The sequence below is a fragment of the Pholis gunnellus genome (assembly GCF_910591455.1).
Source record: "Pholis gunnellus genome assembly, chromosome: 24".
NCBI classification, from domain to species: Eukaryota; Metazoa; Chordata; class Actinopteri; order Perciformes; family Pholidae; genus Pholis; species Pholis gunnellus.
Genome location: NC_136551.1, coordinates 6737576 through 6764546, shown reverse-complemented (window position 1 = coordinate 6764546; position 26971 = coordinate 6737576). Strand labels below are relative to the sequence as shown.

The 26971-nt window shown below is 43.0% G+C and overlaps 1 protein-coding gene across 3 annotated transcripts; it reads left to right on the top strand.

Moving 5' to 3' along the window:
• Positions 1–354: 354 nt before the first annotated feature.
• Positions 355–26971, top strand: sonb (SON DNA and RNA binding protein b). Of its 3 annotated transcripts, XM_079185464.1 has the most exons (20): positions 355–461; positions 1293–1508; positions 3661–3695; positions 4259–4458; positions 5320–5477; positions 5894–6099; positions 6398–6686; positions 6975–7168; positions 7722–7874; positions 8447–8616; positions 10189–10323; positions 11702–11788; positions 13019–13237; positions 14106–14216; positions 16013–16129; positions 21359–21506; positions 23390–23458; positions 23909–24024; positions 25105–25206; positions 25569–26971. In XM_079185464.1, exons 1-20 carry the CDS (start codon positions 379–381, stop codon positions 25644–25646), a joined length of 2886 nt encoding a protein of 961 aa, XP_079041590.1. In that variant the 5' UTR covers positions 355–378; the 3' UTR covers positions 25647–26971. The 3 variants fall into 3 exon arrangements, with proteins under 3 accessions (XP_079041590.1, XP_079041591.1, XP_079041592.1); XM_079185465.1 differs by lacking the exon at positions 14106–14216; XM_079185466.1 differs by lacking the exons at positions 21359–21506; positions 23390–23458; positions 23909–24024; positions 25105–25206; positions 25569–26971 and adding an exon at positions 16416–16971.

Sequence of the window (26971 nt, the reverse complement as noted above, 5' to 3'; positions counted from 1 at the left end):
ATATTTATTTGGGTCATGTTTTAGTTGCACTTGTTGTAGTCCTTCGTTGTAGGTTTGCCGTAGCATACCTCCGTCAGTGACATACGCCGTTGCATCACAAATACGCTTAGTGAACGTGTAGTGGATTCTCTAAGCACCACGGTTGTCTTTTCCTAACTCCTCATGAATTCTCCTTCACATCTTCTCTTGAACTCATGACGTTTTCCATTGAGGTCAATGGAAAGTGGTTATGAATAGACGTTAGGAGGTAAGTTTTGGACTTTTCGACCGCAGCCACTGAGTAGCCCAGATGACGATGGGGAAACATACTGACACCCGGAACGTAGCGAAGAACGAAATAGTTCCTACCCGGACATACAATGAGGTACACACGTAAACATGGCGGCTAATATAGAGCAAATTTTCCAAGATTTTATATTGAATAAGATAAGAGAAATTGAAGACCAGAATGAAGACAAAACGTATGTGGATGTTGTGTTTTGTTTTATTTTTAGTGATAGTTAAATACTATTAGCTAGCAAGTGGATAGAAGTGAACTAACATGACAGTTTTCCAGCTAACGTTACTGCGGCCGCTTGCTGCTCGGGAATAACAAGCTAATGTCATAGTTTTTCATTTATACAGTTAACCGTAGAGATACAAATAGTAACGGTGTTATAGCTGGCGGGAGTGTATGTAAAATCCCCGTTGTCAGTTGATTCACGAATAGGTTAACGTTAAAGCGGTCCTGTTTGTATTTACGTTAACGTTATTGTGGCAATAACGGTAGTTTCTGTGGAATACACACCTTTTCAGTCGTTAGCTGGTTACATGCATCGCATAAATGCATAAAGTATTCCCGTTAGATCGCTTTCAGAGGAACAAATGCATACTCAGAAGATTCATGTAACGTCATGCTTCTGAGTCTCCACGCACCATTGTAAATAAAGTCCTTTCTCCTTGAGTTCCTGAACAATAAGCACATGATTAACTAAAACTAAATATTGAATCAGACATGGTATTGGTCCAGCATAACTTACCCATTCCTGTGAAACGTAGCTACAGGTTTTGATTCCTGGCAGCTGCATTGAAAATATCATATTTTGACTTATCTGGTAAATTCCCACCAAATGTTTAATGCACCAGAATGTCTGTTCTGGTTTTTACTCAGCAGATGTATTGAGATAACTCGTCCTCTGAATGAATGTTCTCATCGAAGCTCAGGATTCCTGAACTGACATTGAGCTGTGCTGGGCAGTAAGATGAACAAGTGAATAATAACTCTTTATGTTCTGCCTCTGTGTGTCCCTTAGTGCTGCTGAAGGAGTGGTTGATGGCATTGAAATGGTTGGAACAGAAAAAGCCACTTCAGAAAGAAACAAGCAGGAAGACTTAAGGGCCAGCGGTTCACAAAAGAAACACAGGAAGCACAAAAAACACAAAAGTAAGAAGAAGAGGAGGAACCGAGAGAAGGAGAGCAGCTCAGAGTCTGGGCCGGAGCTGGAGGGAGGAGCCAAACATCAGCCAAGGTGAAACTTTGTGAATGGCTGTCAATACTCACTAAATGGTCTTCTTCAAACTACGTAATAACACTGTGGTTCTGCTTCCATACCAGGAAGTAACCTCCTCAGTTCAGCTGATAAATAGTAACTAGTGATAGTAAGCCACATAAGAGCACTAAACTGTGCAATAAACAAAACGGACTAATACAAAAGGCTTTAAACACCACAGCCAGCTCTACGTACATACATAGGCTACTTTAAATCCTACTGCCGAGCACGTCTTATGCAACAGCAGAATACAGCATCACCAAGTCAGATAACACAAAGAAGTAGGCAATGCACACACACACTCTCACTCACTCACTCACTCACTCACTCACACACAACGCTATATTGACAGTGTAGACTATTGAAGAGATGGTTGCTGAATACCAATGGCCCTGCTGTGGCTCAGAGGTACAGCGGGGTCATCCTCGGGGTGACTAACCATCAGCAGTTCAAATGATGAATGTGGCGGCATGGTCATATCAGCGGTTGCTAATTAACGTTAAAATGTGCGAGTATGTTGATACGTTGATATTTAAACTTGCAAGTATCTGCAGTACGCCAGAGATCTTCTGTAGTTCCAAAAACTCCAACAGAGTGATAGGTCGTCCCTCTAACTCAAAGCTCTTTAACGCTACTTGTCATCATTCACCCATTCACACACTGATGACAGGGCTACCATGTAAGGTGCCACCCGCCCATCAGGACAACCTCACATTCATACTACATTCACACACCAGTGGGAGCAATTTGAAATGAAGTGTCTTGCTTAAGGACACATCGACATGGACTAGCGGAGCCGGGGATCGTACTGCTGATCCTCTGTTTGAAGGACGACCCTGCTCTACCACTGAGCCACAGTCGCCCGTTACTCAATAACATAGCACTCTTATCAGGTTTAGAGCCAAAAAAACTCCTGTAACTCTACATAACAGCTATATTTGATCAACTCTCTGTATCCAGTCATCTTTACACCTGCCTGCCCTCTAACCAGATGACTCACTCTCATACTATACTACAAATATACTATTTCATGTACTTTTTTCCTTTTCCTTTTGTTTTCTCTTAACAACAAATAACGTTCTACATATTTACTACACAGGACTTCACTGAAGCCATCTGACGTGTAGTGTTAAAGAGCGTTGAGTGGTTTGAAGACTAGAAAAGAAAGTACAGTCTATGTACCACACTCTTGTTACAGTCGCTCATTCAGTACTTTGATTGACAGAGGGGATGGGGGCAGTAATGACAGCTGTGAAATGAGTATTGGTGATGAGGGCGATAATAACAATTGATATTGTTGATTCAAGGCTCAAACATCCCCAACCATAAATGAATTAAATATGTAATATGTTAAATATGATACAAATAGATACAAATCAAATCAGAAGGTGTTGACTATCTGGATTTCTGTTGAATATATCTTTGACTTTTCTTGTTTCTTACTGGTGGACTGAGACTCTGATATGTACATAGAAACATACATGTACCTTTATGTGACACTTTTAAGATGCTTTCTGTGGTAATACATTCTGAAACATATATGATTTTAAAACTGTCACAAACTATGCATACATAAAAAAACAAACGAATACGATCCAGTAGTTCTCTGAGAGCATTGAGTCTGAACAGGTGTTAACCAGTAAAGAGGTGTAAAAGGGTAAAGATGGAGGCACTGTCACAGATCTTTAAGTGCAGGGTTCTGAACCTTTTGTAACTTCAGGCCCTCATCTGCTTGTTAACCACCTTCCCAAATAAATATGACCATTTTAAAAAGTGTTTAGGCTTATTGTTATTTGGAGCTTTTACCGATGGAGCGGTGACAACAAGTCTGTCTCTACCTGATGATGTGTCCTGATTGGCTGGTTGATCTTAACCGTAACTGATCAGTGAAATAACGCATTGTTTGAATTACTATGTTTTGCATTTATGGGAATTCATAAATTAGTAATAGTTAATAATAGCAGTTTTGTAAATGACCCCCCCAAAACGTATTTGGGGGGTAAGTTTGGCTTGTAAAGTAATGCGAGTGTTGCTTTTATTTTGAAATCTTTCTCTCACTGTTGACAGAAAAAGGTTCCTGACACTTTTCTATTGTTATCCACCTTTCAAATGTTTTATCTTGACTTCACAGAGGAGGAACGCCCACCAAGCCAAATAAGGAGCAAGGTAAGTCTGCCTGTCATTATTACACCCATGTGTTGATCAGCTGTCGGGGAGTCCCTCAGTGTCCCGCAGTGTCACTCAGTGTCCCTCAGTGTCCCTCAGTGTCCCTCAGTGTCCCGCAGTGCGGGACTTCTAAAGGATTATGTAGTTTGATCTTATCCTGTAGAGTTATATGTTCACACTATGAGCGAACAATGCGTGGCCAGCTACACTACAGCTGTTGTTATGTTGTTAAAGGCCTTTTGCATTGTGATGGGACCTGAAGGCCACCTAAAGTAGTGTTATTATGGGAAGGATTTTGTGCTCCTGGCACCGCAGTCTTAGAAAGTGAGGAGTGAGTGGAGTGCTATTCAGCAGCAGCTGGCTATGTCGCTTATAGTGTGAACATAGCAGGAGGGTGTGCTCTCTTAAGGACAGCGCTTTAAACTTCGCCAGCATGTTGTCCGTCTGTTTTTCCATCAAACCCATTTGACCGGCTCCATCACCATACTCCTTAAGATAATTGTCAATACGTCGTCTCTAGTTCTTTCTGTTGAACAAGACATGCTGCTCTGCTGTGTGTCCAGGTGTGGAGGACGAGAGTAAGTCCAGATGCCACAAGCGGCATTCCACAGGAAAGAGGAAGAAGAAGAAGAGAAGGAGGAAAGGCGACGAGAACTCATCAGATTGCGACTCAGAGTTTGTGTCAAAGCAGAGGGAAAGTACGAGCGGTCAGAGCATTTCACCAAGGCGACGAGAGGAGCTGCCTGACATCATCCCAAAACAGGTAAATACACCAAACAGCTAACTGGGACAGAAAGTCAAGGTATGAGGTCTTGATAATGTTGAGTGCATAGTTGACTTTACTTTATTCAGCTGTGTTTCCCTCAATTCTAAGTAAGAGCAACATGTAATCTGGATGTGACGCCGACAGGCTATACGTGGTATTGTCCAATGAGAGATCCGACCTCAAGGATTGTCCTCTTTATTGAACCAAAATGTGCAATGTCGACATCTAATGAATTTGTCTATATGCCTATGAGCAAATTAATAAAATGTCAGACTGTAGCCTATGACAACATATACAATAGAAGAAAGCAGTAACTCACAAAATCAATTGTATTCAAAGTGAAGTGGGATTACTAGTCCTTATTTCATTTGCTATTTTTGGGGTTAATATAATGATAATTAAAAAAATGCTGCATTTGAATACTAATTTGTACATGGACTACCATGGCAGCAGTCAGGGCAGTGCTGTTTGCACAAGCTAACTGCAAACCAGGGCTACGAGGGGAGCCGTGGAGGATGTGTGCACACTGACCCTGCATGTGTTCTTGACAAGTCCTCGGTGCAGCTCTACTTCTGTAACAGTTCACTTTTCGGGGGGGAGGATTGATAACCACAAACTACAATGCATGAAACAATGTGCATCAACACAACATGTTACTAACCTGTAAAGTAACCTCGACATGATGCCTTCTCCATGAACCTGTGGGCTCCATCATGTTAGTGGAAGGTGACCATGTGAACAGACGGGTTGAATGCAAACACCATCATGTACACTGACACAATGATGCCACATATTGCAGCAATGGCATCAAAGACTGTAATACAATGAGGCTTCTCTTTCTTTTTCACTCCCTAACAGGACAGCTCCAATAAAGGAAGAGGAGATGAGCAAAGACTCGGCAGGAGGAGGTTTCGTTCCCGTTCACGGTCACATTCCCATTCTCGTTCACATTCCTGTCTAGTGAGGAGGAACTCTCGGCCTAGACACCACCACCGAAGATCCATGACCCGGTCCAGGTATGAGGGAAAGCATCAGTTGATTGGTTGATTCTTGAGAGAAATGCGCGGCTCAGTGGGGAGAGCGGGTCGCCCTTTAACCACCGGGTTGGCAGTTTGATCCCCGGCTCCTGCTGTCTGCATGTTGAAGTGTCCTTGAGCACTGAGCAGAGGTCAGATTTCATGTATGTACCTGTCAGTAATAGACAATTCAAAAAGCTAAACACTAAAAACCTAGAACACACATTGGTCACACATTAAAACAGTTCTGTAAAGGTGGGTTTTGATAACTGTCATGGCACAACAGACATGGACATGTAGATAATCATGGTGCCCCTTCACATACTGTGAGCGAAGAGTCGGGCTGCTTACATGCTACATAAACGTCACAGTCGTGCCTTTTCTCACTGTGATGGTGCGTTATCCTGCCATGACAGCTCTTCAGAGAAAAGGGGAGCTTTGGATGAATCCACACAGTCCACCCAAAGTCCTTCAAAGGGCCTCCAGCCCCCTCTGCTGGCCTGCAGCCCGACCCGAAGTCACATCGCAGCAGAGGAGCGGCCAGAGTCCAGCACAGAGCCACAGAGCCACGGCCAGAGAGGAAAGCCCCCAGAGAACAAAGAGGACTCAACACAAAGACTAGGTAGGACCTGTTTCATAACCATGCATGTGTGGTAGTAATTCTCTAAGTCTATTGGAAATAATCACATGCTAAAGGCTATTTTTGTGTGAATTAAGTAATTGACAAGTGAAAAGTATTTTCTTAAGTGCAAAACAAACGGTTTCAAGTTCAAATGATGGAGAAAATTCTCATCAATTCAGATTTTGAAAGATGATAAATGATCATATTGAATAATTGCCCAGCCTTACCTTACACACAGTCTTTAAATGTGTTGTCTTCAGGGTGTCCAAGTAATATGTCTTGTGGTCTAATGCCAAAGCTGCAGGTTGTGGCGCACCCCAGTCCATGCTGGATCAGTCCATATCTACTGAACCAGACCAGACCGCTGAGCCCAGCCCCCCTCAGCTCAAAGCATCAAACTGCCCCAGGTCGTCTGACTCTAATGTTAAATCACCAGCAAAGAAGAAGAGGAAATCATCCAAGTCCCCACAGAGGAAAAAAGAAACAAAGTCATCAAAGAGGCCGAAAAGATCCAAGTCACCATGTCGGAGCCACAGGAGGGGATCAAGATCCAGGAGTCCTTCAAAGAAGAAGAGGTCACGGTCCAGGTAGAGTGCGGGTTTTTGTCTTTATTAAGATCTAGTTGGATCTAAATTAACCAATGTTATTGTGAATAATAATAATAATAACAATAACTCTGGGCCATTGTGTTCTTCTGTTTACTGAGTAAAGTTTACAGTTGAGGATTGAGCTGTGAAATACTCTCAAGCTCTTCTGATTCTCTTTACCAAACTCTTCCCAACGAGCAAGTGCAGCGCCAATGATGCCTTCCAGGAGACGCTGTCTGAAAGTGTGCGCTGCTCTGCCCATGATGATGATAGATGTTGTCTGTGCAGGTCAGGGGGCCGTCGCTCGCGGCGATCACGCTCACGGTCGGCGTCACATGGTCGGAGGAGGGCCACATACAGCCAGAGGGACCGCTGGAAACGAGAGCCGAGTCACTCCCCTGTACTCATCCTCCGCAAAAACAGATCCCCTACTCGGAAACTCTGCAGTTTGAGTAACAGCCCTCAACGCATCAGTGAACTGGGTCAGATAATATAAAATCACTCTTCTGAATGTCGTGCACCAGCTCTTTTTCTATTTGCATTATTATATATGAAGACGTTTTTAGTGTCATGAAGTCAATGTGCGCCACAGTCTCAAACTCCACACCTGCTTTTATGTAGTTGTTGTGTTAGGTTGTCTAGTCAGGTACCAGCAACAGTTGCTCAACCTCCCAAAAACAATGCCGGCTATAAACTGATTATGTTGGTTTGTGAACATCGCATCAACACATCCAGTTAAAGAGTAACTGCACACTGACACACTGTAAACTAAATGACATGACGGTACTGTGATACATCACTGCTGGTGTTAATATGAAAAGGCTCAACACAACATCTACTGTTTACACCTGAGCCAATGCTGACATGGAGCCTCCCGGTTGGGACTAATCCATGTCATGAAATGTAGCTAACAGTAAGCACGCATACATCCAAATGATGCTGTGGGTGGAGTTAGGCTCAGAGCCGGGGGTGAAGTTCCACTTTAATTAGTTGATACCGTCATCGTGTTCATGTTTATTCTTTGTGTTTCCTCAGATAAAGACCAGTTGCTGGAAATTGCCAAGGCCAATGCTGCTGCCATGTGTGCCAAAGCAGGTATGCCCATCCCTGCCAGCCTGAGGTCCACAGCGCTTCCCCTGGCTCTGCCAAGTATGGCCATGAATGCTGCTATGGCCAGTATGACGGCTGGTATGATTTTGACTTCTTATGTCCTTTCTGCATGGTTTCGTTTTCTAAAATGTGTCCATCTATCCAGTAATTGGACATCCCGTCTGATTTAGTGATGAATTAGATATAGTATAACATATAGTATATTTTAGAGGTCATCTTAATGGTCCTTCTGAAGGCTGTAGTTTGTGTTAGGCCTGCTAATTAGTCTAGCTCCATTGATTTAATGGACTGGGAAGTCTTGGCAATTGGGCGTGACTATATATATATATTGAGTTTACAGTGGAATACACAGAACCCCAACATACAGAAATACCAGTTCAGTATGATGAGTTTAATATATGATTTTCAGTTGAATTATTATTTGCATGCCCCCTCTAACAGGCTGAGCCATGGGCACGCAGCTTTTCTTGGGTATTACAGATTTTTGTCATGTCGTCGTAGCCTTTGAGTTAAGAATTTGGGGAACTTATATCGTTCAAATAGGCTATTTTCAGTTGTCATGTAGCTCCGCCTCTGAGACAGTTGGAACGAACACTGCTGTCATTGTTTTTCATTTGTTGTCGTTCTCTGCGTCTCTTTCTTCCTTAAAGCCACCATGACAGCGGCATTGTCTAACATGGGCATGTCTTCACTGCTCCCACTGCCATCCATTACCAACAAGCCGCCTCCTGCCTCCTCCCAGCCCAACATTGCTTTGGAGGAAGTCAAGAGGAAAGTAGCGAAGCAGGCCAACAGCATCAGCATCAAGGAGTTTACAGATGTAAGGAAAAGAGCAGTGCATGTGTTATTTACAGTTTCACTGCACATGGAAAGGAATCAAATGATTGTAATAACAATGAATGTGAAAACTCTAATATCTCATCTGTAAAGATACAGGTACAGATACATACACAAATGCAACACAGTCTAGAACAATAATTAGTCTGGGGCGAGTGCTGAGGAGGCCAAACTCAACCCGGGGTTTGCAGCATGTAACCAATCACAAACATGCACAAGTCTGCCGTCAGCAGAGCGGCGCATTTTAGAAACGAAGAGAAAACTATAATATCTGACAAATATGAAGAAGTTAAACACATAATCTAGACTGTAAGTAACAGTTTAAACGGACAAATGCAGGAAGGATCGCTGGCAGGAAATTGCTGACTGTGTGAATGTGTAAATGAATCGATTTATAATATCACTGCTTCATCTCGAGCACGATAGATCTGACTATACGTGTGTGTTCTGTTAAATGAATGTGTTGCTTTAGTGTACTCTTATTTTGAAGCAGTTTGAAACAGACTTTAAAAGACATAAAAACACAATTCTCACTTTGGCTCATAGCAACTCATCCTCCCACAGTAGACTAGATGGGCAAACGGCCCAGCACGGGTTAAGACCTTATCCACTGTTCCATGGCCAGGACGGAATCCACATTGCTCCTTCTGGATATGAGGTGCGACAGTCTGAGAGCCTCCTTTCCAGCACCTAAGAATCCGTTTTCCCAAGGAGGCTGAGCAGTGTGATACCCCGATAATTGGAGCACACCCCGGTCTGCTACTCCACAGGTGCTGTCCCTGACCTCCATGTGACACTGAAGATGTGTGTCAGCCAAGACAGCCCCACAATGTCCACACCTGGTGCCTTAGTGCTGAGGAGCTTCTGACTACCTTAGAGCCCTATGCCAGGGATATGGATGAGGCTTCCCCTGAGACTTCAAACTCTGCCTCCTCTACAGAGGACATGTTGGTCGGGTTCAGGAGTTCCTCAAAGTGCTCTTCCCACGTTCGACAAGATCAGTTGCTCAAAGCCAGTTTCAGATACCATTGCCTTTTGATTGGATGTGAGGACTATGTAAGGGGACAGCGATTGGATGGATTCACATGTTATTTGTCATGATGACATAATAAAGATTGATTGATAAGAACCTCTGTTTAGCTGTGTTGTGGGATTGGCTCTGCGAAGTACCAGCTTTTTTGAGGAGGTCCATGGTGGAGTAGAGTGTTGCCATGGTCCAGTTGGCGAACGCTGGTTCAGACCAAGCGTTAGCGTTTTACCTGGAGCTGTGTTCCTGGGGAAGGAGAATAGATATGAGTTTCATGCAACAAACCTCGACTGACTTGTTGGAAAACACGGACTGGACTTGAATGGACTCGACTGGACTAATGTAACTTGCAGGTAGTTCCTCTGCTCCGTCAGTGCATTGAAATGAATGAGCGGGCAGTGTTTATTCACGTGCTGCTAAAAGACAGGAAGAATTATTATCATGTACTTTTTAAATGCAATTATTTTCCTCGTTTGTGTAAATGCCCGAACTTGACGATTGTACTTCATTTGCTGTGTGTGTTTGTAGAAATGCAAGATGATTGTGGACAGTAAAGGAGAGCTGCCGGTGGCGATGCCTCATGTGTCGGACGAAGAGGATGATGGGAAACCTTTCGGAGGATCAGCTCTTCGGGAGCAAAAAGCCATCAGCTTCAGCATCAACGTAACATCCACACACGGGCTACACGTCTTATATGAGTTCACATTTTACCATGAATGACAGAGAATGCGTGGTAAACCCTACCAAGAATACAGTGCCGTTTATGGGATAGCACTTTACATTACAACTGTAATGTTCCCTTTCTTCACATAACCCCCATTACTACCCCTAACGATGCTTGAGGTATGGTAGATAGAACAAACATTAATGCCATGTTTCCATCACATTTTCCACAATGTTTCCACCAAGGTTTGTCCGGCTCGTTTAATTACATAATCTCTTCTTTTGCAATGGTTTAATGGCAGATGCCTGGAGAATTCACAACCCCCAACCAACTGTTTATCTTGATGCGTTCAAAGTTGGGCCACATATCGTGGATGGAAACCTGGATAAGAAAGATGGAATGCAAATTAGGTGTGTTTCCATCAGCTGGGTTGAGGCAAAGGAAGTGTCTACCTGAGCAAAAGGTTCTAATGTCGGGAAGAAAACGTGGGGACAGAAGAGCTTGGCGGTCTAGACCTTGCAGCCATTGGGTCGTTCTGTTTCAGCTCATATGAGATAATAGCACTTGCTTTCCAAAGCAAGCTGATGCCAGAGAGGAGCCGTCTCTTTATATGTCTTCTCTATAGTGCAGCAGTGTATTAACAGCTCTGGGGGACGTCTGGCTGGAGATCATTTACAGAGTCCTTTTCTGCACAGATTACAATCGTTGTGCAATGTAATGGGACCAAACTGCTGACCTGTCATCTAATATTCCTTATGTATTTGGCAAATGCATTCGCATTACCTATTTGTCATATAAACTCTTCAAAAACACCTGAAGCGAGTGTAAAACGTTTTTTAGAGATCTTGTGGAAGTTTTGTTGAATTTCTTGCTTCAATCCAACTTTTATAATTTGATCATTTGCATAAAATCCTTGGATGGAAACATGGTTTTGTATTTCACCGTTGCATATTTACTTAAAATCAAGTGTCCTCCATGAATTGACTGTCTTGACCCACTTTATAGAGGTACACTATTAGGTCCACAGCACCGCTGTGTGGTATAAAATGAACCACAAAGCATAATTCAATCGTTAATCACAATTATTTGTCAACTATAATTTCATTTTTTACTTTACATACCAATGGGCTTTCCCATGGAAAGTTTCCACCTTGAATATCCCCGGATCTAGGTTGTTGTCTGTTAAGACGACATCATTATTGTGACGGCACAGTCATACGCTGGATACCTACCAAAAGAAGTGTGTAATAGATCTGTTTGGTGCTTTTCAGTCAAGTGAATGAATGAATACCGTATTCATTAAATGTACGTTTCGTACTTGAGCAACCCATTGGATGAAAAGCAGAATAATGAACACGATCCCATCTTCCCCATCAGAACACCACGGTTCGTCCAGCAGTGCGTAGTGACGCAGGCATGGCCAAAGAGTTCCCCGTGTCTTCAGGATGCCAACATCGCAAAAAGGTCTGAATAGCTCTGTGGGGGGTCCAGGGGCATGTTTAGATTCTTAATACAAAGCATTCATCAACTAATAAACTATGATGTATAATTAAGTAGTATATAGCCTGATTGATAGATAGGAGCTACGCCTGAACCAGCTGCAACATTAAAGGTACAATATACTACATTCAAAGCATTAATATCTCATCAATAACTATCATCTATGTTAAGAAGCAGAGGAGTAATGTCTACATGAGCAGAGAAAGAAGTCTCTCTCCCTCTGTGTGCGTTGGTATCAGAGTTTCTCCTCTCTTTGTTCACAAAGCCGGCCCGGCTGTGTGACTTTTAGTGCATGTTAGTGCACGTGAGCGTGCCACGCACGGCTCTCATACGATGGTTACAGCCTGTCGTCATGGACGCATAGCACCCACCCTCCAGTTCCCCCTCAGGGAAACACTGTTAGCTCCGTTAGCTGTAAGCCGCCGGCTCAGGCTTCGCCATGCTGAGAGCCATTGAGCCATTTAAAATGCTCCCAATCTCATATTATGCACATTTAAAGTCATTTTAATCCAAGATATATAATCCGTAAATATATTATTTCAAATGAGCCATTCTGCATAATGAGTATACTTTTGCTTTTTGTACTTTTAAGTCTATTTTGATACTTTTATTGAAGTAACATTTTGAATGCGTCCCAGCACGCTTGCTTTGAAGTGATCCTAACAGACATGGACAGGTGTAATCATGGAAAAGAAGTTATTTTCCCCAGTCATGTGGACATCCATGTTTATCATTTGTCCAGTTTATTAGAAACACATTGGTTGTATTAATATGAATCACACTCACAAAGCGTGGTAAACGAGAGGCTTTCACTCTCACTCTGAACACCGCTGAGGAGGAAAAGCGCCGGGAGAGGGAGTGTAAAGATATTTGTGGGTTATTAAACTGTGGCGGTACAGAATAGACTTTGGCAGGCCGCAACAGTCTAAGTAATAGAAAAGAAAACTACTGTAGAAGTGGCCACTTGATGGAACCAAAGGCCAAATAACTAGAAATGAACTTCCTCACTGAAGCACATGAAGAACTGTCTTTTTGGTCAACCAGTTATGTTCCAAATTACAACCAATGAATCAACTGTTCACAGAGGTGCATCTGTGCAACTGTTACACATGTTACAAATGACATATTTGAAAATACTGTCACGCAATTACATCATAATGCTTTGTTATTAATGGGATGTATTATACTGTCCAGGAGGGCGAGGCTCTGGGTGCCTATGGAGAATGGGTTCCGGTTGACAAAACAGCAGACAAAGCTGCAGCTGCCTCCAGAAAGGCCCTGACCACTGTTCCCATAGCAACAGCCACCTCATCATCAGGTGAAACGATGACGACACCAGTGGTACCAGAGGTCGTTGAACAGCCAGAGGTAGAGCCAGACAATGACAGCGTGTTTCCTGACCCACTACTGCAGGTGAGAAGTGGAGGTACTGTAAGCACTGTGATATCCACTGGTGCCTCTGTAATCCGGAACATCCCGGTAATGCCGATGCAGTGTGAATGTTGCATGTGTACTGTTCCCGACTCTTTAAAGGAAGACATTATGCAGCTATTCGCATGAATGCTGCGCGATATTCTGTAACTTTATCCTGAGTGGAGGCCAAGTAAATGAAACTGCGCCGTAAGAGCAATTCATTATTGAGTCATCACAGTTCATGAGAACATTGTTGGTTGTGACAGATACAAATGATCATTTATGCAAAGCTGACAAAAAGTGCAAGGGTGCAAAAGACCTTGATTTCTGTTTTTCATTTGCATCCTGTTAAAGTCAGTCACAAAACAGCTCCTAGTCCTAAAAGTATGACCAAATATGCCTTTCCACTGATTTTCTACTCTGACATGGGGCAACTGTAGAGCAGGGTCATCCTTCCATCAGAGGATGGGCGGTTCGATCGGCCGTTTGATCCCCGGCGCCGCTAGTCCATGTCGATGTGTCCTTGGGCAAAACACTTAACCCCAGATTGCTCCCGTAGCTGTGCCTGCGGTGTGTGAATGTGTGTGAATGGTTAGTTAGTCCTGATGGGCAGGTGGCACCTTGCCTGGTAGCTCCTGTCATCAGTGAGTGAATGGGTGAATGATGACATGTAGTGTTAAAGAGCTTTGCATTCACTTCACAATCAAAGACAAGTGCTTATATCTGTTGTTTTATTTAGTGAGCTTAATAAATGTGCTTGTGTTTTAAGACGTTTGTCCTGACACATACCTGACTGACTGAAATGTTTAATTGACGGCCTCTCCTCATGTCTGTTTCTCTGTCTCCTGTGTCGTCTCTGTCTCTGCAGCCAGTCGATATCTCTCAGGCCGTAACTGAGAGGATCAAAGCTCAGAGGCGATTGGCTGAGAACCCCTATGACGTTAATGCCATCTGCATGCTCAGCCGGGCACAGGAGCAGGTATAATACACAAGTTTGACGGATTGTTTACACACTCCGAAAAGTGCGTCTCGCTAAATTCTCAGATGTCGCAAAGCTAATGTTGAAGAAATCATTTGGTTAGTACGTCTGGCCACAATGTGTATTCTTCATTACTAACATGCTCACAATGAAAACAACGTGGTCATAAACCAACAGTGGTGGACGTATTCAGATATTTAATTCATTATATTTCCTACCATCCTATCATATATATATAGAATCTACATTTAAGTAAGTAGTTACTACTTACTACGAAGCACTTTTCAGAAACGAATAAAATAATGTTACACACATATTTTATATACTCAGTTAAAGAAAAAAGTCTGGGCAACATAATCATGTAAACCATTTTACAGACTGCAAACACAATTATACACAAACTAATATGATGTACAAGAAGATGTACCACAATATCACGTATTTTTCGCCATGACTCGGCGAGCTCTACTGCCAAAAAGCTAATGGCTAACATGGCCAACCAACATACCAGAAAGCGTGGGGATTCAACAACGAATCCAGAGATATCTTCAGAATTTCTCTCCTTGAAACTAGTACAACGCTGTGAGCAAGAAGAACAAACCGCGCTTCACCGAAGAAAATCTTAGTAGCACCTCACCTTTACGAAGAATCACGAAAAGAACTGCATAATTCCCCGGTTCCCGGATAAAAACACTGTTCTTACGTATATCCTGTGTGTTTTTCATCCGTTCCCTGTAGAATGGGGGGTCAACCTAACGTGTGGGACCCCGGGGGGAGGGGGTCAGACTTTTGGCGAATGGAATTTTAGGCTCGGGGATGCGCTGCGCTTTTTAGATTTTTACTGGCTCAAAGTTCTGTCAATCAACACCAGGCTAATACTACCGCATTGCTGAGACTCTGACGCGTCGAAGGAGGGCTCATAGACTGAAATCGACGATGATAGGCTGAGCTAGACCTCCATAGCAAGTGAAATTCAGACGAGAAAATCCCATGGATGAGAGACAGAAACAGGCTCAGAGAGGACCCAGGCTCTCAAAATCATGCCAAACTGCTGTATTTGGATGTATTGAACACTATTAGTGATAAAACAACTGATGTATATAGTTTTATAGTATATAAAAGTACAATGGAACAGCTGGTTCCAAAATGATGACCTCGCCTGACCTCTCTGTACTGAAACCTCTCTAACCTTTTTATTCTTCACTTTATCAAAGTAAAAAAAATGTTTAGAGACTGCTGACATGTTGTGCTATGATTTAGGAGAGTTTTTCAGCTGCATTATTTCTCAATAATCTCAATAAAAGTGCTTTTTTTTTCAGGCGAACCTGAAACTTTTCAGTTTGAGCTGTGTGCCATCTTCATTTACTATTAACCAGTAACATATATACAATATGTACACATCTGAACAAATCTCACAAGTGTTCCCCTTAATATAACAAAAAATGTATTAAAATAGACCTTGTAGTTACAGAATTACAGTCTTTTAAGTATGGGAATGCAATTTTCGAGCAGAGGCCTCAAAATGGGGTCCAATGGTTAACCAAAGTATTGGACAGGGGAGTTAAATGTGTGAACCAAAAGTTCATGGTAACCCATGTGGGAACAGCTCTGCTGTGAGCACATTGTGAACCCGGTTTGGTATCTTGATGACCTGCCGTGTGCCCCAGTGAGAGGAGTAGTATGCTGTGCATACTACTAATTGTATGTACAGCACTCCATTGCTTAATGTTTCCAGACTTGATTCAACTATTAGATTTTTGACTGTCTGATCTAATGGAAATGTCCTCTTTTGATAGGTGGATGCGTGGGCCCAATCCAACACTGTTCCTGGCCTTTTTACTGGTTCGACCGGAGCCCAGGTCCTCACCTCGGAGGAGCTTTCCACCGGTGGACCACAAGCATGGCTGAAGAAGGTAAGACACAAAAGTACAACGTACACAAACAAGATTACAAAGTCATTGAGACAGATGTTCCAAAAGAGCATAAACATGTATGTAACACACAGACACAGACCTCCACCTTTTGACATATTGAGGTTTCTGCATCACATGTCACATTAGCTTTAGCATGCTAAAATGTAGTTCATCAATAGAGTGAAATGGAGGTCATCAAAATGACCGTCAGCTATCTCACTGTCTCACACATTTCAGCAAAGTAGGGATCAAAAAGTGTGAAAATATGTTGTTCTAACTCACACAGGCTCCGCCCTCTACTGGACTCTATGGGAATTAGTGTTGCAACGGATCATAAAAATCACGGTTCGGATCGGATCACGGATCAGAGTCACGGATCGGATCAGCACAAAAGAAAAAAGGGAGCGAATACAGATCTCTTTGTTGATTGACTATAGCAGCTGGTCTATTTACTTTTTTTGCCACCGTCCCAAAAATAATTTCAACCATTTTGAAGTCAGTGTAAACCATCAAAAATGTTAAATGTTATCCTTTTACTTTGTTACAATAATTAATAGTATTTCTTTCTTCATAAAAACACAATTCAAATGATTAGAAAATGAAATATTGTATTTTTATTGATTAAAACAAATCTTGTCATCAGTAGTTTTAATGATGTATTATAATGTGCTTAGAGCTCGTGTTAGGAAGTTAAACGGCTCATAATTCATCTCTAATATCTATTTTATATTCATGTGAAAACGTCTCCCTCAAACTCCTGGATTCTCACCAACACTACATTTTACCAGATTACATGTGAACACATCATGGTAATGTTATAAGTTACATTACATTACATTACATTACAGTCATTTAGCAGACGCTTTTATCCAAAGCGACTTACAAGCGAGTTACCTTCAACCAATACTCATTTTCACTGAACAGAGCCTTCGTTCTCCTCTAATTGATTTAAATACTGATTTGTCGTTCACTATGTAACATTATCAGAGATCAGCGACTAGAAAAGCAGAAATGATGTCCTGATAACCTATTTTACTGAATATTAGCGAATAACGATCCTCAGTAAAAACTTTATTTCACACTGAGATAGTTAACTTTGAACTGTGTAATTAATGCATGCTGAACGGTGAGGGGGGGGATCCCTGAGGATCACGGATCGACAGTGGTCCGTTACACCACTACTGAGAATACTCTCCTACAATTACCAGCATGCATTCGCCCACTGACATTTTGCATAAGTGTAGCTGGCCAAACAGGACGTGCCCACCCAAAAATGTGTTGACCCCACAGTATTTAATGCAGCACGCACTGCTGCTCGACAGCATTTTTTCTATAGCGAACACTGAATGCCTCCATGAATGGAGTTGCCCCTTTAAGAACCTCGTCAGTGCCCGTCATGTCCCAGGCTCACAGCACCTCGGCACAGAGCACTCAGAGAGCGTTCAGCAGTGTTCAGCAGCCTAGGAACAGACGGCAGCAGCGGTGGGATTACTTCCAACGACGCCTCCGCCATGGTTTCTACGGCTCGGCCAGCCCATCTCAGGGAGCGTTCGTCTCGCCCACTCTACCAGACATTCGGCAGTGTGTCGAGGTGTCCTGTTAGCAGCCAATGATGATGAGAGGTTGCCGGTCTGATGGATTTTCTCAGGGTGCAGGGTTGCACGGAGACATCTTATCCTGGTGTGTACCCCCTTGACAAAGGCCTTGCGGGCCACCTGCTTTCACAGTCAGCTGGTTGGTCAGAAAGCAGGATGCCTTTTATCAGAATCAGAACCGTTTATTGCCAAGTACGTTACACATACATGGAATTTGACTAGCTGAATAACAATAAACACAGTGCAATAATATAAAAAATAATTTACAAATATTAAAATTTACAATAAAATATGTTAAACAAACAAACAAATAACAGTAAAGTGTCAAGTGTATTAACATTTTTAATTTAAGGGTGTGTAACGGTAACAAATTGTATGGGGATGTAAGAGTAAGAGTCAGTGGGGGTCCTGGGCTTTATTTATGAACCCAACTGCAGAAGGGAAGAAACTGTTCTTGTGGAGTGAGGTCTTGGTCCTGATGGACCTCAGCCTCCTGCCAGATGGAAGGGACTGAAACAGTTTATGTCCAGAGTGAGAGGGGTCGGCTACAATCGTTCTTGTTCGCTTCAGGGTTCTTGAAGCGAACAAGTCCTGGAGGGATGGCAGATTGCAGCCAATCAGCAGAGCGAATGATGCGCTGCAGTCTGCCCCTGTCCTTGGCAGTGGCTGCAGCGTACCAGACGCTGATGGAGGAGCAGAGGATGGACTCAATGATGGCTGTGTAGAAGTGCACCATCATTGTCTTTGGCAGGTTGAACTTCTTCAGCTGTCATCCTCTGCTGAGCCTTCTTGGTGATGGAGCTAATGAGGTCCTGGGTTATGGTGGAGCCCAGGAAGCGGAAGGACTCCACAGCGTCGACGGGGTATTCACACAGGGTGATAGGGGGAGGTGGGGCTACGTTCTTCCTGAAATCCACAACCATCTCCACTTCTTTAGAGCGTTGAGCTCTAGGTTGTTCAGACCACCTGTAGACGGACTCATCCCCACCAGATGTCCAATGAGGGTGGTGTCATCCGTAAACTTCAGGAGCTTGACGGACTGGTGACTGGAGGTGCAGCTGTTTGTATTCAGGGAGAACTGAAAGCAGAGCTAGCAATGTGCACTGAGTACTTCCTGGTTCAAATCACTTTTAGACGTAAAGCATCGGCTTCAAATATATTTTCATGTTAGGTTGGCTGACATGAGAGTTTCCTCAGTCTAGAGAATGGGCTATGTTTCACACGGCCTGATTAATCTCCTAACCAAGTTGGGGTTGATGATCAACTGGGAGAAGAGCAGCCTCTTCCACACCAACAGGTGGAGTATGATGCATGCAGGCTGCGGGCCACTCTGTCAAAACAGGCAGCACTGCGTCAACCGTCATGCAGGCTCTGGGGTTCATGGCAGCTGCCGGAGCTGCTGCACTTGGATGCCAGGAAGCACAAGCAACACTTGGTTACCATTCCCCCCTCGGTAACAGGACTGGAGCATAAGGACATCCCGACACCCAAGGACAAAAAATTCATATTCATTTTGAGACGACTTTGGGACGAGAGTTGAAAGAGAAAAATAAACTGCTACGTTACAATGAACGGTGATGAAAATGACTGCACGTTTTCTGTAGCACACTGTTCTTATTAAATCTCTTTTGACAACAAAAGGTACACACACACAGCACATACCGCCGCTCTCTGACCTCACAACAGCAGCAGCGGCAATGGGGAATTGAACTCAAGTCAAGTTAAAAAAGTAAACTTTCTATTATTATGTTAGCTAACCTCAGACAGTGTGACGGTAACGGATCGATTATGTTACAGTCAATGCTAGCTAACCTTACAATAACGCTGCAATGAGATCTCTCCATCACATTTTGTCCTTGGCAACATGCTGTACCTCTGCCCATGACAAGTGCATCTAGTCATCAAGTGCAGCTCCTCTAACTTTAAGACGCACCAGCTAGTATTGTGCATTTTCAATGATATAGAAAAAGAAAGAATTTAGTTAGTTTGTATATGAGGACGGTTCCAAGAGTATTGTGAAAATAGTCATTTGAGAACCCTGCTCGGTACCTTGTTATGCAGAAATGACTCAGATGATGGCAGCCCAGCCCTGGACCATCAGCCCTGGGGGACTGTGTCTTAAGAGGTCCGTACGATAGGCGTGTTGCCCACTCCGGACCATTCTCTCCATGCTTGGCTCCTGAGAGGGACAGGCTGAGGAGGGCTGGACTATTTTTACAGGTTGTGCAGACCATCCACCATTTCCTGTTTCAAGGGTGTGGTGGAAAATATTCCTATACCCGCTTTGCGTGAGTCTTTTACTGCTGAAATAAATAATACCGAAAACCAGGTTGTCTTTTAAGTATTTATTCTCTGCGCAGAGAAGGTTCAATCATCACAACAGAATGCGTACAGTCTCAGTGAGGAAGAACCAAGAAAAAAGTGAACAAGCTTTCTTTATACAGAATGAGCAAAGGTGGGGGCCGGTGGCCAATGTTACAGACATGTTGGTCTCAGACTTTTGGTCTCAGACTGATAGGAACAACAATGAACAACAAACGACCAGCAACCAAAACCAGCGGCCCAAAGGCCTTGGTGCTGGAACATTCTCATACAACACAGTTAGTTATCTTTGTGAACAGGCAAGGGAGAAGTCTTCTTCTGCACAACAGAGACACAGTGAAGTTCAACAAAGTTCAGAGCAAAATTACTTATGCGTGAATACAATATACTGAGTAATTAGCCTTGTAATTACCATTAGAAGGGTACGTGTTAGGGTTCTGACACTGGTGTGAGGAAAGGAGGCTTGATCCCCTGTCTTGTGCAGTTGGGTCTTCGGGAATGGTCCCTTTGAGCCTCTAGAGCCTTAGCTAAGAGAGTGTGTGAAGTAACAACCCTACAACCCTATCGGTGCACCCCAGTTGCTTTCTGCTTCCTGGTCAACGTATCGAGGCTACCCTCAGACATTCACAGGGGCTGTCATCCTAAAGCATGACATTTGGTTTGGCGGGGGGGTTAAAGGCCGTAACCTGGTCGGCACAGTCCAAGCTGTGTCTGATCTGCTTAAAGGTGCGCAATATGGAATTCAGAGCATATCTATTGCCTCCACGCGGCTCTCAACAATGGACTGACAGAGCTAGCAGTGTTTACCTGAGGGGGGAAAGGAGGTTGGGCGCTACACTTCCACCAAGACACTGTGGATCGGGACAGCGTTATCAGTTGTAAACGCCAAAAAGATGCACAAAAAGCATGCTCAGGTGGACATTACTCCACTATATCTTTACATAGATAATAGTTTGCTGCTTTATTGATGCTATGAATCCTGTGTATAGAACCTATAAGTGTGCTCTGATATGTTTTATTGTGGTGTTTGTGGGGAACTTGAGGGGTGGGAGTTCCACTATGTATTAGGGTTGGGGTCCTCGTCATGTGCTCCGGCTCATAGGAGTTTGGTAGTTACCAACACTGTATTTTGTGTTTGACATAACAGTCAAAAGGGTGGGTGTTTTCTTCCTGTTTCTCTGCCAATGCATGTCGTCCTTATTTCTCAGTATTATTACTCACTATTTGTCACCTCTCGCTGATAATCTCTCTTTTTGTCTGTCTTTCCTCCTCTTCCCCTTTGTCTCACTGTGTCTGTTTGTGTCTTGGTTAGGACCAGTTCCTCAGAGCAGCTCCAGTATCAGGGGGTGTCGGGGAGTTCCTGATGAGAAAGATGGGCTGGAAGACAGGAGAGGGCCTAGGGAGGAACCGCGAGGGTACCGTGGAGCCAATCATTATTGACTTCAAGGTTGACCGCAAAGGTATGAGGCAATTGATTTGAATAATGGGCCTTGACAATGTATGCTTTACAAGGAGAGGACAATGAAGTGAAACTGATCTCAGATGAAGGAAAAGACACATGGGGTCTTTCTCATTTCCTGATTTCCTGCCTCCTTGATTCCTCACTCCATGATCCTCTGACTTGTGATCCAGAAATCGATATCAGTGCTCCATCTTGAAGGACTTACCTATTCCTTAAATGCATCTCGAGGATCAAGGATGGAGGAGGCTTGCCGGAGGAAATATTAGGAAGGAAACAGCGGCGTATTCTTTGTAGAAGTCTTTTTGACACCCGTAAACAAATAAAAGAGGTGTGACACAAAACTGAATTAATCTTAAACCATGGCAGGACTCTACAAACTTTATTTAAGACAAACAAACTTTCTGCCCTTCACCGTTTTTGCAGCTCCTCATAAGCTTTGTATTGTACCTTCTATACAAACATTTAGCGCTTCATGAACACTGTTTAGCTCAATGGACAGAGATCATAAAATATGACAGTTTGATAAATGAATGAACAGCTGTGCCATACGTCGTATTTAATTGCCGTCTCTTTAAAATGACGCTCTGAGGCAACAATGTCTCATTTCTTTAATTCCTGTTGCTTCGACTTTTCTCTTCTTGCGTCTCTTGATCGCCTCCTACGCTCGCGTGTGTGAGATTAAGACGCAAGGAGAGGAAAGGAATCGAGGAAGCACAAAATGAGGAAATGAGAAAGACCCGTTGCTCCTCATGGAGACTCGGAATACTGGCGGTCTTAGCTCATCCAGAACGGGCCCAGTGCCTGTTGGAATTAGGGAAAGGTGGAGCAGAAGTAAGCATTGTGGGTGTTGATCTGACGATGGAAATTCTCTTGAAGAGCCCCTCATCCTCTGAACTTGAAATGCTACAGTGTCATCTTGCTTCAGATTACATTTTGGTGGTGGGCATTGCAAAGAGATTTGGCCTCATTAAAACCTGAAACTCTTTAACATCTCTTCCCCACCGGCCAATAGAAGAGTGTATTTACCGTGGGCCAAACAATTCAACCCTATTAGGTGGTAAATATTGCGTATACAGTGCATCCGGAAAGTATTCACAGCGCTTCACCTTTTATGTTACAACCTTATTCCAAAATAGATTAAATTCATATTTTTCCTCAAAATTCTACACATAATGACAAAGTGAAAAAGGTTTGTTTAAAATAAAGAAGAAAAAATATAACCGGTACATAAGTATTCACAGCCTTTACAGCCTCAAGTCTTTTTGAGTATGATGCTACGAGCTTGGCACAACTATTTTTGGGCAGTTTCTCCCATTCTTCTTTGCAGGACCTCTCAAGCTCCATCAGGTTGGATGGGTAGTGTCGGTGCACAGCCATTTTCAGATCTCTCCAGAGGTGTTCATTCGGGTTCAAGTCGGGGCTCTGTACATTGCTGCATTGCAAGTTGTAGAAACATCTCAAGGATGAACAGTGGAGACAGGATGCACCTGAGCTCAATTTTGAGTGTCATGGCAAAGGCTGTGAATACTTATGTACGTATGATTCTTTCGTTTTATATTTTTAATAGATTTGCAAAAATTTCAGAGAACCCTTTTTCACCTTATCATTATGGGGTATTGTGTGTAGGATTTTCAGGGAAAAAATGAATTGAATCCATTTTGGAATAGGGCTGTAACATAACAAAATGTGGAAAAAGTGAAGCGCTGTGAACACTTTCTGGATGCACTGTACAAGTTCACAGTAGTACCCTCGGTACCACACTGATGCCACTGACAGTTCGGACTGATACACATTGCTCTTACAGACATGGTGTTATATTGATGATGAGAGGAATGATGGGAATGCTCATGGTGATGGAGATGATGTTTTTATGTGTTTCAGGACTAGTAGCTGAAGGAGAGAAGCCACAGAAGCAGACAGGAGGACTAGTGGTCACCAAAGATCTGATGGGTAAAAGATACATCAACAAAGAAAGATTAAACAATAGCATGAAAGTATTACAAACTAACTCATTAAAGCACAGGCTTTTTCAACAACTTGCAGGCATCTGTGGAATCTCATAGTAGAGTTTCTTCTCCTATCTGTTATCTGACAGTACCGGGTCGTGTAAGAACCCGATTTAAAGGCTGAATTCATCTGCAGTCCAGCAGAACAAAGAGGTTACTTCTTCAGTTATGTGAAAGGATATGTCAGCTTTCAGTTCGTTCAGATGTAAACTCTTTTTAGTGTAATGAGCTCCCCTAGCTCAAACTAACACTGACCCAAATCAATGTATATATAATGTGTAAATATATATAGGAGAACACGTGTCACTTTAGTATGATAGCAAAAAAGACACAGAAATTGATCAATTTCACTTCTTCAGACTATCTCGAAGCTATTGTGCTCTTTTATCTGCAGGAAAGCACCCGGTGTCTGCTCTCATCGAGTTGTGTAACAAGAGACGGATAATGCAGCCAGACTTTGTCATGGTCCATCACAGTGGTCCTGACCACCGCAAGAACTTCCTCTTCAAGGTGGGTCCTCTTGAGTCTGTGTGTCAGTCGTTCTCCTTTTGAGCTGGTTACATGAGCTGGTTACATGTGGGACCTGTGTGGTTGGTCCACACTGGTGAGAGTTCTGTGATATCAGATTTGAAGATATTCTCAAAGCTTTAAGTTTGATTAACAACATCAGTGAGTGTGAGTGTGCAGCCATGCTGTACAGTCATGCTTTGAACTAAATGCTAGGCAATCAGCATGATGACATCAATAAGACAGTGCTAACATGCTAATGCTAAGCAGATATAAGGTTTCCCATGTTTCACCTGTTTGGTTAGCGTGTGAATATCTTTGAGATCCTCGTTTTAAAGGTAATATATTTTATAAAGTATTGGACACATTCAGAATTTGACTTGATGGTGGCACTATGGGAAAAGTCAGGAGATCACCAAACGTGAATGTCAAATGTCATGGTAATCCATCAAATCCGGGATTGATCCTCTCTGCAACATCAAACAGTTGTAGAGATATTTCTGTCCAATCAGAGGAGTCATCCTCTGGGCACCACGTCTGGGCAGACTTTCATGGAAATGCATCCGATCGCTGTTGAGATCAGTTTGAACCAAAGTGGTGGACGGAACAGCTGACAGACCAACGTTACCAAATCATTCCATGTGGTGGACAAAACCAAGCTATAAGTTCTTTCTGTCTTTGTGGTGACTTGTTGTTCCTTTCTCTGTAAGCCTGAAGGATTGAAGTTGAATGTGTTTTACTCACACCATCCCACAACAGCAAAAAGAGTCGGCCGCAACAAAAGACCATGCTGCATTTGCAAATATATTTTCTGTCGTTGCAGTTATAAATGTGTATTTATTGACCACCATTAAAGTCCATGTGATCAGGTTCAAGACGCACTTCTTGGCTCTTCTTAGAGTGCCCAGCTCACTGTGTGGGATTGGATTTAAAACAGCAACAGTTTTGAATAGATGTATGACGTTTCCTTCCCTCCTCTACACTACTCTGTGTTCTCATTCACATGCTGTATGTATTGATTGTACCCTATGAGGGTTGAATTCTAATATTGAATCATTTATCCGTATGTTGTGTTGTCTCCAGGTCACAGTGAACGGCGTGGACTACCAACCCCAGACAGCTAGTCCCAACAAGAAACATGCCAAGGCCATGGCAGCTACAGTTGCACTGCAGGCTCTGGGAGAGGTAATACTGAAGATAATAATACAAGCAGTTGGCAATTTATAGGGGGGGATTTGGGTATGGTGTTTTCAAGCCAATATGATTCAATAATTTAGTGATCAGTCAAACCACACCATTAATATTGATTTCTGTCTGAGTCCTTAACCTCCATCAGGATAGTCAGAAGTTGTGTTATAAGCAACAGATGCCCATTAACTTTGATGTTTTTTATTATTCTTAATGGCTTTACTAAACACAGATTTAGTTGTTCATTATTTAAAATATTGGTGTACATTTACAAAGTGTTTTTGATGTGCTAATCATGAAATATCAAGATGAATTCAATGCTCATTTCCATTCAACTGCTCTTAATTTGTCCCGTTTAGGTTCCTGTTGACGGACCAGGACTCTACACTGGCCCCGTCTTCACTGCTGCTTCTACTGGCCCCCTGTTCTCTACATAGACATCCACACTATAGTGGGACTGACACGTTCTACATGTTCAACCGGCGGAAAGAGTCCCTCTGACTAACACTCTGGTGACTTATGAATACAGTATACTGAACAACGAGAAACGGCTCTAGTTACAGGACAGAGAGCAGATCTCTGTGTGGAAGCCACCTGTGACCAAATGTATACCCAGAAAATCACATTTTCTGTTAAAGTCACACTCATGACAGGGTGTTTAGGATTGGGCGAAAAGTGTCTCCATCATATTAGGTGGATGGCATGTATGTATGTATGTATGTATGATGATGACATGTATGATATAGTAGCATTTCAGCCTGGTATACTGTATATTAGCTGACCAATTCTTGCATCTAACCCGAGACCAGGCAGTGGTGTGTTGTTGGTAACAGCATAGCAGGGCTAAGTTGTGGTGTTCAACGAACAGTTTGTCTGTAAATGACTGTCTTGTGGGTTAACGTCTCTGTTGGTCCTGATGTTACATTTGTGACCTGGCCTCCTCTAACAAAGAGTTTCTCATACAAGAGGCTTTCATGGAACTAAAATGTGTAAACTGAATAAAGATTATATTTATGTTATGTAGTAGAGGAAGCCACGTTATGTTTTCTGGCAACAATGCCCTATGTTGAATGTTATTTAAGTTCCTTTGGAGTGTCGGCAAAGCCCCCATCCCCATTTATAAGACTGGAGGGTGCAGACCACCATCTCTGCCCTCCAAGAGTTGTGGCAGCTGGCAGCATATGCAAGTACCCAACCCACCAGCAGCAGTCCCTGATGACATCCTCCCTCACCGTCTTCCCATTTTCAAACACTGCCAGATGGGTTTGATCTTGCACAGGGCAAGGCAGGAGCACTGCTGCTGAGCATCGACTCTGGGTCTCTGCTGGATCCCAGTCTTCTGCTTGTGTAAAATCGTCATTTGCTTTTTTATTTTGATGGGAAATCAATCGGATAAATTCCTGCACATATATGCTAATGGAGGGGGTCCATTTTGACCTTCATTTTTGAAGAATTGTCATATCCCAAATGGATATAACGATGACCACTGACTCTAAATGTGAAGAAAATCTGATTGACATTCTGAATATAGTAATGCAGATGTGGCGATTATTCCTAATCTGCCCACTCATAAACTTGTATATCTGACCAAGTTAAGATATCTACTGTAAGTCATGTTAAAGGGTCTTTGGTGTTTTTCCACCTGGATCCTATTCTTGTGTCTTAGTGACTAATGGGCACAACCATTTGTGAAACTGGTCCAGTATTGAGGGAGAAAACGGGCAGTGATGTAATCAATGTACGTCCACTAAAGGTGCTTGTT

What these genes read in the sequence shown, in the direction of transcription:
- sonb (XM_079185464.1), top strand. Translation starts at nt 379, where the DNA reads ATGGCGGCTAATATAGAGCAAATTTTCCAAGATTTTATATTGAATAAG. An exon ending in GACCAGAATGAAGACAAAAC is followed by an intron (nt 462 to 1,292) that starts GTATGTGGATGT and finishes TGTGTCCCTTAG; the next exon opens with TGCTGCTGAAGGAGTGGTTG. An exon ending in GGTCACCAAAGATCTGATGG is followed by an intron (nt 23,459 to 23,908) that starts GTAAAAGATACA and finishes TTTTATCTGCAG; the next exon opens with GAAAGCACCCGGTGTCTGCT.